This window comes from Medicago truncatula, chromosome 6 (assembly GCF_003473485.1).
Source record: "Medicago truncatula cultivar Jemalong A17 chromosome 6, MtrunA17r5.0-ANR, whole genome shotgun sequence".
Lineage (NCBI taxonomy): Eukaryota > Viridiplantae > Streptophyta > Magnoliopsida > Fabales > Fabaceae > Medicago > Medicago truncatula.
In genome coordinates, this window is record NC_053047.1 from 28,839,659 (window position 1) to 28,855,064 (window position 15,406).

The 15,406-nt window shown below is 29.9% G+C and overlaps 1 protein-coding gene across 1 annotated transcript; it reads right to left on the bottom strand.

Moving 5' to 3' along the window:
* Positions 1–561: 561 nt before the first annotated feature.
* LOC112418463 (replication protein A 70 kDa DNA-binding subunit-like) lies at positions 562–13,148 on the bottom strand. Its single transcript, XM_039827053.1, has 6 exons — positions 12,999–13,148; positions 12,644–12,911; positions 12,360–12,459; positions 12,143–12,264; positions 11,988–12,057; positions 562–991 (listed from the first exon to the last, which is right to left on the bottom strand). Exons 1-6 carry the CDS (start codon positions 13,146–13,148, stop codon positions 562–564), a joined length of 1,140 nt encoding a protein of 379 aa, XP_039682987.1.
* Positions 13,149–15,406: the final 2,258 nt, after the last annotated feature.

Consider the following 15,406-nt stretch of genomic DNA (forward strand, 5'->3'; position numbering starts at 1 on the left):
CTACTACTCTAGTCTCAGAAATGTGAGCCTGTTCAAGAATGTTGGCAATGTACTTGGATTGGGAGATAAGGTAGCCTCTATTAGAGTATGCAACTTCAATGCCCAAGAAGTAGCGAAGAATACCTAGATCCTTCATCTCAAACTGCTTGGCTAATTGTAGTTTCAAATCATCAATCCCATCAACATCATCACCTGTAATAATCATATAATCAACATATAATGAGAGTAAAATACGACCATGAGAAGTGGACCTAACAAACAAAGCAGAATCGTGATCACTAGAGCGGAAGCCAAGAGATGTAATCACAGTAGTAAACTTCTCAAACCATGCTCGTGGAGCTTGTTTCAAACCATATAAAGTCTTTTTCAACTAACACACTTCCCCCTGATTATGAGAAACACCTGGTGGAGGTTCCATATAAACTTCCTCTTGAAGATCACCATTTAGAAATGCATTTTTAACATCCATTTGAGAAATATGCCATTGACGAATAGATGCAACTGCGATAAGAGTGCGAATAGTAGTCATTTTAGCCACTAAAGCAAAAGTTTCTTCATAATCTATACCATATTGTTGAGAAAATCCTTTAGCAACAAGGCGTGCTTTGTAGCGCTCAACCGACCCATCAGACTTAGTTTTGATTTTGTATACCCAACGAGACATTTTTCAGAAGGAAGATGTACTAATTCCCATGTATCTGTCTTGTGCAAAGCAGAAAGTTCTTCATTCATAGCCTGCTGCCAAAGAGGGTCAAGTATAGCCTCTTTATAGGAAGAGGGCATAGATAAACTATAAATAGAGGTTAGAAAAGAAGCAAAAGAAGCAGAGTATGTGGAATAGACAAAATCAGGAAATTGAGTAGACTTACGATGACGGGATGGATAACGAGGAGGAGAAGACGGGGGATCAGGATCAACAATTGCAGGAAGTTGTTGGGCAGCCGAGGGCACAAGAGGGATGTCAATATCTGGAGTAGAAGTAGTATCAGTCCTACGATTCTCAAAATTACAATCAACTGAAAAATTATCATGAAGGCCAAAGGGATCAATATGAGAATCAGAGGAAATAGAGTAAAAAGGAATGTGTTCAAGAAAAACAACATGACGAAAAACATAAAGTTTTTTTGTATGGGGGTCATAACAACGATAACCTTTTTGACCATCCCCATAACCAAGAAAAACACATACATCCGAACGGGAAGACAACTAAACTACCCTTACTAGAATATAATAAACAATATGATATTATCTAACAGGAGAACCCATAGTTTTCAAGCTTTTTGACACACTCATTGACTTCCCTATAAATGTGACTGCAATATAAATGGATAGACTTTGTGAACTATAAAGCAGTTCACAAACACTTAAAATATGATTCAACTCACACTTTAGTCCAACCTTTCAACTTGGCCTTATCAAGAGCACCGAATATTGCATTGAACTCAGCCAAAATACCTCCCTTATTATTTATTACCCATATTCATAGCCAAAAGGAGACTATGAAATTGTCCATCGATGATTGCTATTCTTGATAAGATGGACAAATGTTGCCAGTACATTTAACATTACTTCGTCTAACATTACCCAAGATTTTGTTTAACCAAGTCCCTCTAGAAAATGAATAGAAACAGACGAGACTGAAAAAGAGATAGCAAAGGGTATCGTATATAGATGAAACATCGAAAAGAAAAGTCATACACATTGTATATCAAAGACAATATTCAATAAACCAATTAAACACCATCCAACCGAGGGCTACCGAAAACCAATAAAACTAGCCATCAAAATCAAAATCAAAACCCACGCTCAACAACCGATAAAAAAAACTTGAGTCAAACCCTCAAAATTCATCGCGGGTGACCACAAAAACAACTTCCAAAAGTAATGACTTCTACCTAAAAATTGTATATCTATTAATTTTACATGTGTTTAACTTGTATTTTGCTTAAATATATTTATTAATTTTATAATTTTCTTAAATAATATTTTTAAAACACTTATTAGCATTACCCCCGAATCTTAATCTTACCGGTTGGCGCGTAGAGTTGTTGAGACTCAAAATTGTAAAGGAATATATAAAGCACAAAACAAATCAACGTAGTCCACCATTAGTCCATTAATAATTTGTTAGGATGGTTCTTTTATATTGATATTTTTTACACATTTGAATTATAATTTTTTTTTTTACTAAGTCTTTCTATTATGATTTAAACGCGTAGTGGAGGGACCTAATGTTTTTGATGAAGGAATGAAGGGACCAACAGTTGGATTACTAAAGTAGATCTATTATTGCCTTTATCTTCTTTTTTTTTTAAACAATTACTGCCTTTATCATATACCATAAATAAATAATACAAAAGCACCCCTAAATTGCTGAGAAAAAAAAACACAAAAGCTAATGATTTTGAACAAATATTAGCATATCCAATTGACAATTTTTCGAACGAAATTTCGGCAGAAAGGTATTTTAAAATAACTCATTTTGGTTTCCGAAATGGACAATTTTACCTTCATTAACACACTTATTGTGTCTTTATTATTATTTAATTCTCATTATCTTATTTTCCTTTTTTTGATTCATGTTTTTTTATTATTTTATTTTGTTCCCATTTTTATTTTATTTTTTCATTACTTCCTTTAAAATCACGTTTTTTTAAAAAAAAAAAATAGTGTTCTTTTATTTTTTTTCCTTCTTTGAATTCACGTTCTTTTGTTTTAAAAAAAAAATAGTGTTTCTTTTATTTAGTCCCTTTTAAGGTCCATTGGTCCAAGTCCACGTGGCAGTCTTTGATTGGTTTCATACTAAAAACTTTTCCTCCAAGTTTAAGTGTCTTGCTGTCACCTTGCATCAGAGACCCTTTAGGGGCATTTTTGGTCTTTTGTCTATATCAGGGGGATACCCGAATTTTATCCTATTTAAGGCCCCATTTATTGCACTGACACACTCAGAAAAAACGCGTCAGAAAAAGCTGTAGTAGTCATTTCACAAACACCAAAAACTTTTTTTCTCTTCTCTTTTCAAATCAAACCACAAAAATCATCACAAAATTGTGATGAACATCAAGAACATCACAATTTTTTCTCCATAGAACCTTCAAACCAAAATCACCATAAATGCTCAAAAAGTCTTAAAATCATCACAAATATACTCAAATACTTGAAAATCACAGAACCAATCCGGATTTGAGCATTAAAACCCAAAACCTTACGGGTTTCTTTGGAACCACCGAGACCGAACCGCACAAGGCTTAAACGCGGACCGAAGTGAAAGAAGAGAACCGGACCGGAGCAAAAAGAGTATATCAGAGCGTGGTTCAACGGAGAGGAGGTAAACCGTAGCGGATTCAACTCGAGGTAAAGATGTAGAAGATTTTTTTCCACGTTTTTGTGTTTTCTCTTTGAAAATTTTTTAAGTTAAAACTCAAATCTACTCCGTTTGGGACTTGTTTTCAAAAATTAAGCTCGGATTCATGTAAAGCAAGAAAATGGATGTTTAAAAACGTTAAAAAAATTGGATGTTTTTGTCCAATCATGTATACGCGCGTAAACTGCAATTCAGTGTTCCCTCGTGTTGTGAGCCATCAGATCTGGATAGTTCCAAGATCTGATGGCTACTGTGTGATCTGGTTTTAAATCTTGTATGTGTTCTCCTATGTGAACTAAAGTGTCTTTTCTGTTTGAACCGTCAGATCTTTGACTGTCATTGTGTTTCTTGTGTTATTTCTCTGTTTTTGTGCTGTTTTTTTTAAAACCCTTGGATATCTGATCCAGTGGCTGTGATAAGATGATACAGTGATTGAATCTGGACCTCCTGATTCATCAAGTGGTCCAGATTCATCCAGTCTGAGCCAATTTTCATTTAATTTTTCTCTACTGTTTTGCTAAATGCACCACTGTTTTAATTTTTACACCATTTTCTCTGTTTTTTTTTTCTTTAAAAAATATTTTGCTTTGTGTTAATTGTTCATTTACTGTTTTTTTTAATTATTTCTAGAGTATATTTGCATTATTATTTAGAATTCTCTCATGCATATTTTAATTCATGTCATTTATTTTATTGTCATTGATTTTTAGTGTGTATTTAGGAATTGATGTAATATAATTCATGCATTTTTATTTTTCTTGTTATTTACATTTTGCTTGAGACTTTAGCATGTATCTAGGTCCCTTGTAAATATCCATAAATGAGAAGTAGCACCAACACCAAACTTTATTTTTACCATTTTAAGTCATAATCGCGATCAAGGACCAAAATGAATTAGTGATATTTAGGTTAATTATCGGACTTCAAAAATTTTCTTAAAATCAAAACTATTAGTAATTTTCGGTTCACTTACTTGAGAATTTGCTTGGGATCCAACGTCCTTTGTAAATTTCTCACTTTTTATTACGTTACGTCGTTGCAATTAGTTTTTTTAGCTTGCGTTTAACTTAGAAAATCATTTTCCCAAAAAAATCAAATATATGAAACTTCAAAAATATTTTCTTAGTAAACCTTGGATTTAACCCAAGTGTTTTTTCCTTTTATTTCCTTAATCAAATGTTTAATCAATTTAATATCCATATTAGACTTGAATTTCTTGTAATTAAAATTTGACCAACCTTAACTTATTTTTCTCATGCCTTGAGGCCTCTTATCTCTTCTTAAAACCAATTTCAAAAATTTAAAATCAATCCAACCCACCAAAGAAATTCTTTAGGGGAACTACATTGGTTTTGATCCCTTTTCTTTAAGGGTATGTAGGCAAAGGGGTTAATCCTCCCGTTACGTATCAGAGCGACCCTAAGACGATGCGTGAAAGAGTCAACTCATATCAGTAACTAATCTTGGTTATCTGGACGTTACCCACGTAGAGGCAACATTCAAACAGAAGGGATGAAAATTGTGAATATTTTCCAAATTTTCCTGACAGAAAATCGGTGGCCGAACCAAAACTGGAAAATCAGGTCAGAAATCGGTGGCCGATTTTGGCAACTCGGTGGCCGATTTTGAGTTTCACAACAGTTCAAAAATCAGCTTAACAATGTGTTTTTCTCTTAAGAATCACTCTTAAATCACTAGACTCAAAGTCAAGACTCCCAAATTTGATAGGAAACATCACCTATTGTTATTCTACAACCTGAACATCGATTTTTATATTAGTTCATTGGATTACCTACACTTTCAACAATCAAATTGCAATTTAAAAACCCTAACTTCTATAGCATCAAAACTATCAACAACTACAAAATTAAACCTTTTTTCAGAACCATATACTTATGATCATTCTCCAACCTAAACACCAATTATTACCCTAATTCATTATATTACCTACTCTTTCAACAAATCAATTTTAATCTCTAACCCTAATTTCTCTAATCATCATGACCTAACAACAACTACAAGGCTAAACCGTTTTTAAGAATTATACAACTCATTATTAGAGAAAGTTAATCCCACCCTCACCTTAGATTGGTTGATTACAAGGTTCTACAAGCTTTCTCTTCTCTGACTCTTTTCTTCTCTTGGTTTCTCCCTTTTCTCCCGAAAACACAGTTTGCACGTATTCCTTATTTTCTAATTCTAACTCCCCCCTTTATATAAATTCTTAACCTACTTATTTTCCCTTATTTCCAAATATGTCCCCAAAACCTCATAATTCTATTTTAATTATATTCCTCCACTAAATAATAAAATAAAAGCTACTAATAAATGCCCCACATAACACAAAAATAACACATATCACAATAATTAAATAAATTATTCTAAAAGACTCTATACTCAATAAAATAAATAAACAAATAAAAATAGCGCGTTACAACTCTCCCCCACTTAGAAGAACTTCGTCCTTGAAATTCAGAGCACAAAAGAAAATGAATTTAATTATTGCTTAAATATCTTAAACTATATATAACAAATAGAAACTTCAAACAATACACAAAAACCACATTAAAGTTAGTTAGTTATACATGATCACATAATAAAACATAACCATTAATTAGAAAAACACAACGCCAATCTTCAACTGTCACACAACACAAACGACTCAACTATTTGGCTTGACGGACCGACCTGCTCTGATACCATTTGTAACACCCCGTTTTCCCAACATGCAAAATAATACATGATAATCAGAGTATTCAACTTAAATAGGATGTCACACTTCTTTAAAAGATAAATAGAGTAAAATTACTATTTATTTAAACATCTTTTATCAATAATTAAAATTACATCACAGCGGAAAAACATTTCATTATTCAACAAAATGACACTATGGCCTCAACATAAACAACTTCTTAAAAATTCGATTTCAAATGGTTCATCAATATAAATCATAATAATACGTAACAATTGGAAAACAATACAAATATCCCCATCTCGTTACGTATCAGAGCGACCATAAGACGACGCGTGAGAGAGTCAACTCACATCAGCAACTAATCCTGGTTAACTGCACGTTACCCACGTAGAGGCAATATTCAAACAGAAGGGGTGAAAATTGTGAATATTTTCCAAATTTTCCTGACAGAAAATCGGCGGCCGATTTTCGTTGAACCAAAACTGGCAAATCAGCTCAGAAATCGGTGGCCGATTTTGGCAACTCGGCGGCCGATTTTGAGCTTCACAACAGTTCAAAAATCAGCTTAACAATGTGTTTTTCTCTTAAGAATCACTCTTAATTCACTAGACTCAAACACAAGACTCCCAAATTTGATTGGAAACATCACCTATTGTTATTCTACAACCTGAATGTAACACCCCGTTTTCCCAACTTAAAAATTTCATAACATTTATCAGAGTAATCAACACATAAACGGAATGCTATACTTCTTAAAAATTATAAATGAGATAAATAACAATTTATCTTTTTCAACATAGTTATTCAAAACTTCGCAGCGGATTTAATTCATCATCATAACATAGTTATTCTACATCAATTAATCCTCAATTTCTCACTTAACCCTAATTCTCCAATTCTCTAAAATCAATCCTACCCTTGTTAAATACAACCATCAGAATTATATAGATTAATAGAATTGAATGCTAGTCTCACCCTTACCTTAAAAATAAAAAATCGCAGCTCTCTTGGTCTCTTTCTCTTCTCTTGACTTTTTCTCCCTTTTCTCCAAAAACTAATCGTACAAACTAATTTTTCTAAACTAGGTCTCTCCTATTTATATCTCCTCTATCTATTTTATCTTATTCCTCTTTCTCCCCCAAAACTCTCTAAAATCTCAAAACGACCCCTCAACTCAATATTTATTTTATTTTTAAATCTTATTTTACTAAACAATAAAATAAGTCACAAGTCCTCATAAAATAACATAAATCACACCAATCATATAAATCATCTAAAATCACATAAATATATTTTAAACTTTTCTTAATAATTAAATAAATCAAAACTAGCGTTACACTGAACATCGATTTTTATATTAGTTCATTGGATTATGGATTACCTACACTTTGAACAATCAAATTGCAATTTAAAACCCTAACTTCTATAGCATCAAAACTATCAACAACTATAAAATTAAACTCTTTTTCAGAACAATATACTTATGATTATTCTGCAACCTAAACACCAATTATTACCCTAATTCATCATATTACCTACTCTTTCAACAAATCAATTTTAATCTCTAACCCTAATTTCTCTAATCATCAAACCTAACAACAACTACAAGGTTAAACCCTTTTTCAGAATTATACAACCCATTATTAGATAAAGTTAATCTCACCCTTACCTTAGATTGATTGATCACAAGGTTCTACAAGCTTTCTCTTCTCCAACTCTTCTCTTCTCTTGGTTTCTCCCTTTTCTCCCGAAAACACAGTTTACACATATTCCTTATTTTCTAATTCCAACTCTCCCCTTTATATAAATCCTTAACCTACTTATTTTCCCTTATTTCCAAATCTGCCCCCAAAGCCTCATAATTCTATTTTAATTATATTCCTCCACTAAATAATAAAATAAAAGCTACTAATAAATGCCCCACATAACACAAAAATAAAACATATCACAATAATTAAATAAAGGGTTAGTAGGCCTTTACCCCCCTGCAATATAGGTCACTTTTGGTGTTCCCCCTTGTGAAATTTTTTTTGTTAGATTCCGTCCTTGTAAATATTTTTTGTTTTGGAAAACCCCCTAGGCCAACTGACTGTGCATTTTCGCTGATGTGGCACGCTGAGTCACCATTTTCTGATGATGTGGCACGTTGACCGTATATTTTTAATTTTTTTTATTGTCTACACGTGGCATTTATGATTTTTTTTAAAAAAATAATTAAAAATAAAAAAAAACGAAAAAAAAGCTGAAAAAATACAAAAATTCTGGAAAAAAATTTAAAATAAAAAAAACAAAAAAAAAAATCTTAAAAAGTTCTAGAAAAATTTATAAAAAAATAAATAATGAAAAAATCTTATAAAATACAAGAAAAATAAAAAAAAATCTCATATAATGAAAAAATTATAAAAAAAAAAAATCTTAATTAAGTTCCTGAAAAATTCTAAAAAAGATCAAGTTCCTGAAAAAAATTTCGAAATTTTTATAATCAGTGTTATTTTTATAATAAGAAAATATATTTAGAAATTCTGAAAATCTTATTATTTTTTATAAGAAATATTTATAAAAAGTGTTATTTTTATAATAAGAAAATTTATTTAGAAATTCTAAAAATCTTATTACTCCCTCGGTCCCTGAATAACTGACCTAGTTGACTCTAACACACGTACCAATGCATATGATTTACTGTTGATATCTTCAATTCTCTACTAAAAAAAATTATAAAAATTTAATATTTTAAAAATATTCATCGAGACGAATCCAACAACATCTTACATGATATTATTTATCTTTGTAAATTAGTAGACTAGTATGGTCAAAGTATGTCAAGTCAATAATGTATATTGTCAACTAGGTCATTTATTAAGGGACGGAGGGAGTATTTTTTATACGAAAATTTATTTCGAAATTTTAAAAAAATAATTCAATTTTTTTTTCAGGAATTTGATATTTTTTAGAATTTTTCACGAACTTAATTAAGATTTTTTTTTTTATAATTTTTTCAAAAATTTCGATACATATTTATTTTATGAATATTTTTAATTATTTAAAAAAAAAATCACAAATGCCACATGTACACACTAAAAAAATGAAAAATAATAAAATTATACAGTCAGCGTGCCACATCAGCGAAAATGCACAGTCAGCTGGCCTAGGGGGTTTTCCAAAACAAAAAAATTTTACAAGGACGGAATCTAACAAAAAAATTTCACAGGGGGGAAAACCAAAAGTGACCTATATTGCAAGAGGGTAAAGGCCTATTAACCTTTAAATAAATTATTCTAAAAGACTCTATGCTCAATAAAATAAATAAACAAATAAAAATTGGGCGTTATCTCTACTGGTTCTTTTGATTCTTCTGATTGATTGCACTTCTCCCCTTATGGATTTTTCTGATTGATAGCATTGCACTTCTCTCTATTGGTTCTTATGTATGGCTAGTTATCTCTACCGGTTCTTTTGTTTGGATGGTTCTCTATTTGACTGGTTGGTGGTAGTGGTTCTTGCTGCTCTCTCTACGAAGGTAGCTCACTTTGGTTGCTGCTCTTTATTGGTTCTTTTAACAGCTGATTTGATTTATTTTCCTCGGTCAATTTGTAACAAGCTTAAAGCTTAGTAAGCTTCAGCTTGAGAGGTGGTGTTAGAATTTTATATTAATTAGTATGTTTTTCGTATTTTGTTTGACAAAATTACAATGCTTCCCGTTGACTCATTGTGAGTTTGAGGGTAGATGTTAAATAATAAAATATTGGGCTTAAATTATGGGGCCTTTATATTAGTAAGTTAGAGTACGTTATGTTTTATTACTAGTGTAACTCCCCGAGCCAAGCACGGGATACATTTTATTTTAATTTTATTAATATGATTTAAATTTTAACAGATTTTTTAAATATTATTGTTTTTGTTTCTTTTCATCCATAATTTTGGCATTATGTGGTATTTTATCTTCGTATTTAAAATTGAACAATAAATAATCATTTATTGAGATGAAAAAGTTAAATTTTATAGATGACTATTTTTGTGAGAGTGATAAAATAATCAACAAAAGTACAATTAAACCCAAAAGATAAAAACACTATAAATAATTAATATATTTCTAAAAAATTAACTAATTAGTAAATGGATATGATTACCTATGGTTAGCTTTGGTTTGTCAGTCATTCAATATATCAAATGGATATGATTACCTATGTTTTAATTTTTCACTCTTAATAAAAATATTAATTTTTTATTTAATCACAATGATCTCTATGATCGCAATTATAAATAAAAAAAAACCTAAATTCAAAATTTTAGTTACATCTATTATTTTTATTGGTTTCATAAATAATATTCATTGACATTATTTCTTTAATTTATCAAAATAAGCACATTTTTGAATAAAATTTACTTCATAAATATATGTATATTTTGTATTTCATTAAAAAAAAAGAATTTTTATGTTAAATTTTGAATATAAAAAAAGCATTAACAAATCAAGTTTGGTTTTATATTTGTGAACAAAAAATAAGTTTAAAACACAAAAACAATATTTTTAAAATGATAGGTTATCGCTAATTATTCACACTTAGGGAAACTTAATTTTTGTATTTACTTTAGAATTTGTGTAAAGTTTAAGACATAAGTAAATTGTAAATATGGAAACTGGTTTTTTATTTTATTTTTTATTGAAGTGTCAATACATGCAACAAAAACAATTTGTTCAATTGAAAATTGAAATTCCCAAGACAATAAAAGAGGTGCCCTGCATCACCGTACAAAATAACATTATACCAAAAGGTGTACAAACTTTACCAAAATAGACCTGTAATAAAAATAAAACCTTATTAACATTCTTCAACTCCTCAATAGTGGTCCTAGGAGTAAGTAAGAGAAAATCCTCATTTACAGGTATGCGAGATGAATTTGGTAACTGGATCAATCCTGATGCAGGAGAATTTGTATTTGCACTAAGAAAGAGTAAATAGTCAATTTCCCCCCTGAAATTGTAAGTTTCATCAATTACCCCCTGAAATTAATAAAACTTCAATTACCCCCCTGAAATTTCACAACGTTAGTCAATTTACCCCCTCCGTCAAATTTTTCTTGTAGTGAACATGACGTTTTGCAAATATTCCCCTGAAGTTTTGCACTTATGTGTAAAATGCCTCCCAAATTTAAAAATTTATATTATTTTTTTAAAAAAACAAATAATTAATAGTTAAATATTAAAACTAACTATTAATTTTGGAATTTGGGAAAACTACATGCATATATACATCAAAATAGGCTCCAAAATGGGGAAAAATATGTATTTTTTAAAGTGACAATAATGGGATGATTTGTGGATTAATATTGGGGGTTGTGTAGTTTAAATGGTTTGAGAAAATTGTTGAAGGAGTTGGAGGAGTTAAAAGACTAAGATGGTGAAGGAGAAAATATAAATTTAAATCTGATTATTAATTTGTTTATAAACCTCTAAAAATAATAATTTGTCTATTAGAAATAATCATTATTGTCACTTTAAAAATACACATTTTTCCCTATTTTGATGTAAATATGTATGTAGTTTTTCTAAACTCCAAAATTAATAGTTAGCTTTAATATTTAACTATTAATTGTTTGTTTTTAAGAAAAAATAATATAAATTTTTAAGTTTGGGGGGCATTTTGCACATAAGTGCAAAACTTCAGGGGGTATTTGCAAAATGTCATGTTCACTAACAAAAAAAATTGACGGAGGGGGTAAATTGACTAACGTTGTGAAATTTCAGGGGGGTAATTGAAGTTTTGTTAATTTCAGGGGGTAATTGATGAAACTTACAATTTCAGGGGGGGAAATTGACTGTTTACTCCACTAAGAAAGCTATAATAAAAAGTATCAATCAATAATATTATAACTTAAGAAAAAAAAATGTTATATTAAAAAAAATATATATACATTTTCTTTAGTTACTTTGTTTCACCAATTTCAGGATTGAATGTGATTCTAGTGGAAGAAAATGCATTTTGCAATGCTGATTTTCCTATCATTAAGATTCAAAAGTATATGAATCAAGTATATATATTCGTATAAACAAACGATCACAATTTCTAGTCATAAATTATTACCTTGAAACAGTTTAACTTTTGTCAACATAATGGCTACAACAACATTTTGAGATTCATCGGACGATAGGAAAGAGTTCAGCTCTTCAACATACTCTCCAAAAAGAGTACATTTAAAACGGTACCTATTTAAAATTGTCAAAGATTATACAAATATTAATAAAAATACTATAAAATAGGTCTTAAAAAATTACAATTACAAAAAAAAATAAAATCAAACCTACCAATTTGAATCCAAGTCATGACATTCATTTTAGTTTTTACACCATCTCTTTCGTACTCTCTTTCAACTCCAACTCCAATCATGACTCCAATTACATCTGCATATATAACACACATTAAAATATCGATCAAATTACTATTTATTATTAAAACAATATAATGTACAATTGAATCATATTAAACAAAACATTTTATTAATTCAATATATAAATTATTGTGTTATTCTTGTAAGCAAAAATAATATTTAAAAAAATCTACATGAAGAAAATTATAGTCACTTACCAACTAAGTAGTTGTTGTCGTAAGATTCATTGAAAACATCAGGTGCAGGTGTAAACGAATACACGTTTGTTGGGACCAAAACAGTTTTAGATAGTTTGACTTTTGTGTTGATTGTGAAATTCAGTTTGTATTCGTTGCGTGATGGTCGATACGAACCACTGTTGCTATCAACATCAAATGAGGAAATCGTGAACACCATTCCCTCTTGGAGTTGCTCCTTGAACTTGTAGATCAATGTTCTTCGTATAGACGCACCAATTTGATCACCCTAGATAAAAAAGATGAGAACACTATACTTTAAACAAAAAAATACTAAAAAAAAAAACAAAAAAGAAAAACGATATGAAAAAGGTACCTTTCGATCCATTAGAACCAACTCCATGGAAAATGGTAGTTTTTTATTTTTGTGGTCTTGACCAAACCAAGCACGAACAACCCTCACAACCAATGTCCACGATTGTTTTCTTGGAGAAACATTAGAGATGAAGTCGTGTTTCGCAGACATTTTCATTTGCAATAGAAAAATTATAGAAATAGTTTAGAATATTGATATCATAGCACCAAAGAACAGAAAACGAAGAACTATATTTTGTGATTGTTGTGTACTCATACCCAAAATCTCTACTATTTATATAGAAAAATAGTACCATAACGGTTAATATAAATTAATTATCAATTTAACCGTTTTAAAATTAATATTATCAACGTCTTTGATATTATAAAACGTGCATTAAACGATTAAATTATATTTCATGTAACGTACAAAAAATTAACTTCATAACATTTGAAATTTAATTTAATATTTAATAATATCTTATAAATAATTATGTAATATAGTTTTGTAACAAACAAAAATTAATTATATAACCTTAAAAACTATTTAATACAATTAATTTTTTAATTAGTAGGTTAATGCCTTAGTGTAACATTTATCTGAATTTTTTTATATTTTTTCGATTTTTTTAATTTTTGAAAATTAATTTTCAGAATTTTTAAATTGTTGGAAGATAGTGTGAAGAAAAATCTAGTGTTGAGAGAGCATGTTAAGAATATGTTCTTCACTTAATCTAATCATTGAATCCAACTTTCCCATGGTGGAAAAGATTAACCTTTCCCATGTGAAATGCCACCTAAATAGAAGTGTAAGTAATTTGTAATTGTAATCAATTTGTAAACCCAAAACATTATAGAGAGAGGATGAAAGTAGAGTGTAGATGAATCCAATGGAGGGCTATGAAAGCTTGGAGACAAGCTTGCTTGTTGATCCTTCTCCAACATTAAACAACTCTCTTTTGTTAGTCATGCACACCATGGTAACTAAAGTATCTCTTGTGTTTGGATTGGATGTATATCACTATGAATCTATGTAGTGTAGTAATAAATGAAAAGGGAAAAAAAAAAGAATTTTTAGATAAAATAAAAAGGGAAAAAATGGAAGAAAAAGTTACAAATTATATATACATTCAAACACTACATGAAATAATGAATAAAAAGTAAGCTAGAAGCTAGTGGAATAAATTGGAAGTTCATAAGGAAATGAATGTTATTAAACAATTCATTTGTCATGCGAATTTATAAGTTATAAGTCCTAAGATAGCTTTTTTTATCTTGCCAAAGAGACCCGTATAAGTTAACTCTCAATGAATTAATAAGTTCAAAATAAGTTTCTCATGACTCAAAGAGTGCTTACAGATATTTTATACTTTTTTACGACGAGCAAGTTTATATTTGATAATTCATATCAATAGTAATTAATTATGCATTTTTTTTGAATAAAATAAAAAAGGCGAGGATACAAACTGAGAAATATCCAAACCATGAGAATATATATATAGTTGGACATTATCATTTCTAAACAATTAACATGAGTGTCATGTTAGCAGAAAAGATAAAGCTATTTCAAAACAAAATTCTACTACAAAATCTAAAAGGTAAAAAATAGTAATTTAATACTCCATATTTCAAAAGGGAGGTGATTGACAAAACTACATCCTTAAGAGCATATCATATATTTCAAGCAAGATCTACAATAAAGATGTTAAAATTTATCACACAATTCTTATATTATAAATCCATAGGATACATACATCCAAATAAATACTTCCAAGTGATGTATTAAAGTTTTCAAAAAAACCAACATAAAATTCTATAGATTAATGGGGTTCCACCAGTTTGGTGTAGCATTGCATCGATCTTCTCAACAAACTCCATTTTAAGCTGAAAAGTTATGCATAAAATTTGTAGTGTTATTTTGTAACATATTTTTCCAGTGTTAACAATATTCAAGTAGAAAGACATACCTCATCGGGAGTTTGTTCATCCCGTATTTTTCGGCCATCGAATAAGAAAACAACTGAGTTGAAGTCAACAGATGTTCGATCACAGTATAAATTCATCATCTTCTTTAATTTAGTCTTATACCATGGACTCGTTGTGATAAAACCAAGTATGAAACTCAATAATATAAAGAGAAAGCCTCAAATTTCACTCACAATACAATAATGAGCAAGAATGGAGTACGGTACGCGTACCCCATATAGGTGCATACCCGGTACCGATACTTTACCATTTTACAAGTACTCATGCTTCAAAGTAGAGCTTGAAGCTCAACATATTGAAGCAAGGAGCATTATATAGCTACAATAGTGAAGATTTATCTGTAGTTATTGAAATCCATAACCTTATAGATTATGTTTTCACTATGTTGCTTGTGTTGCTATATCTATTAGATTACCCTATTTCTTAGATCTTGCACTTCACCTT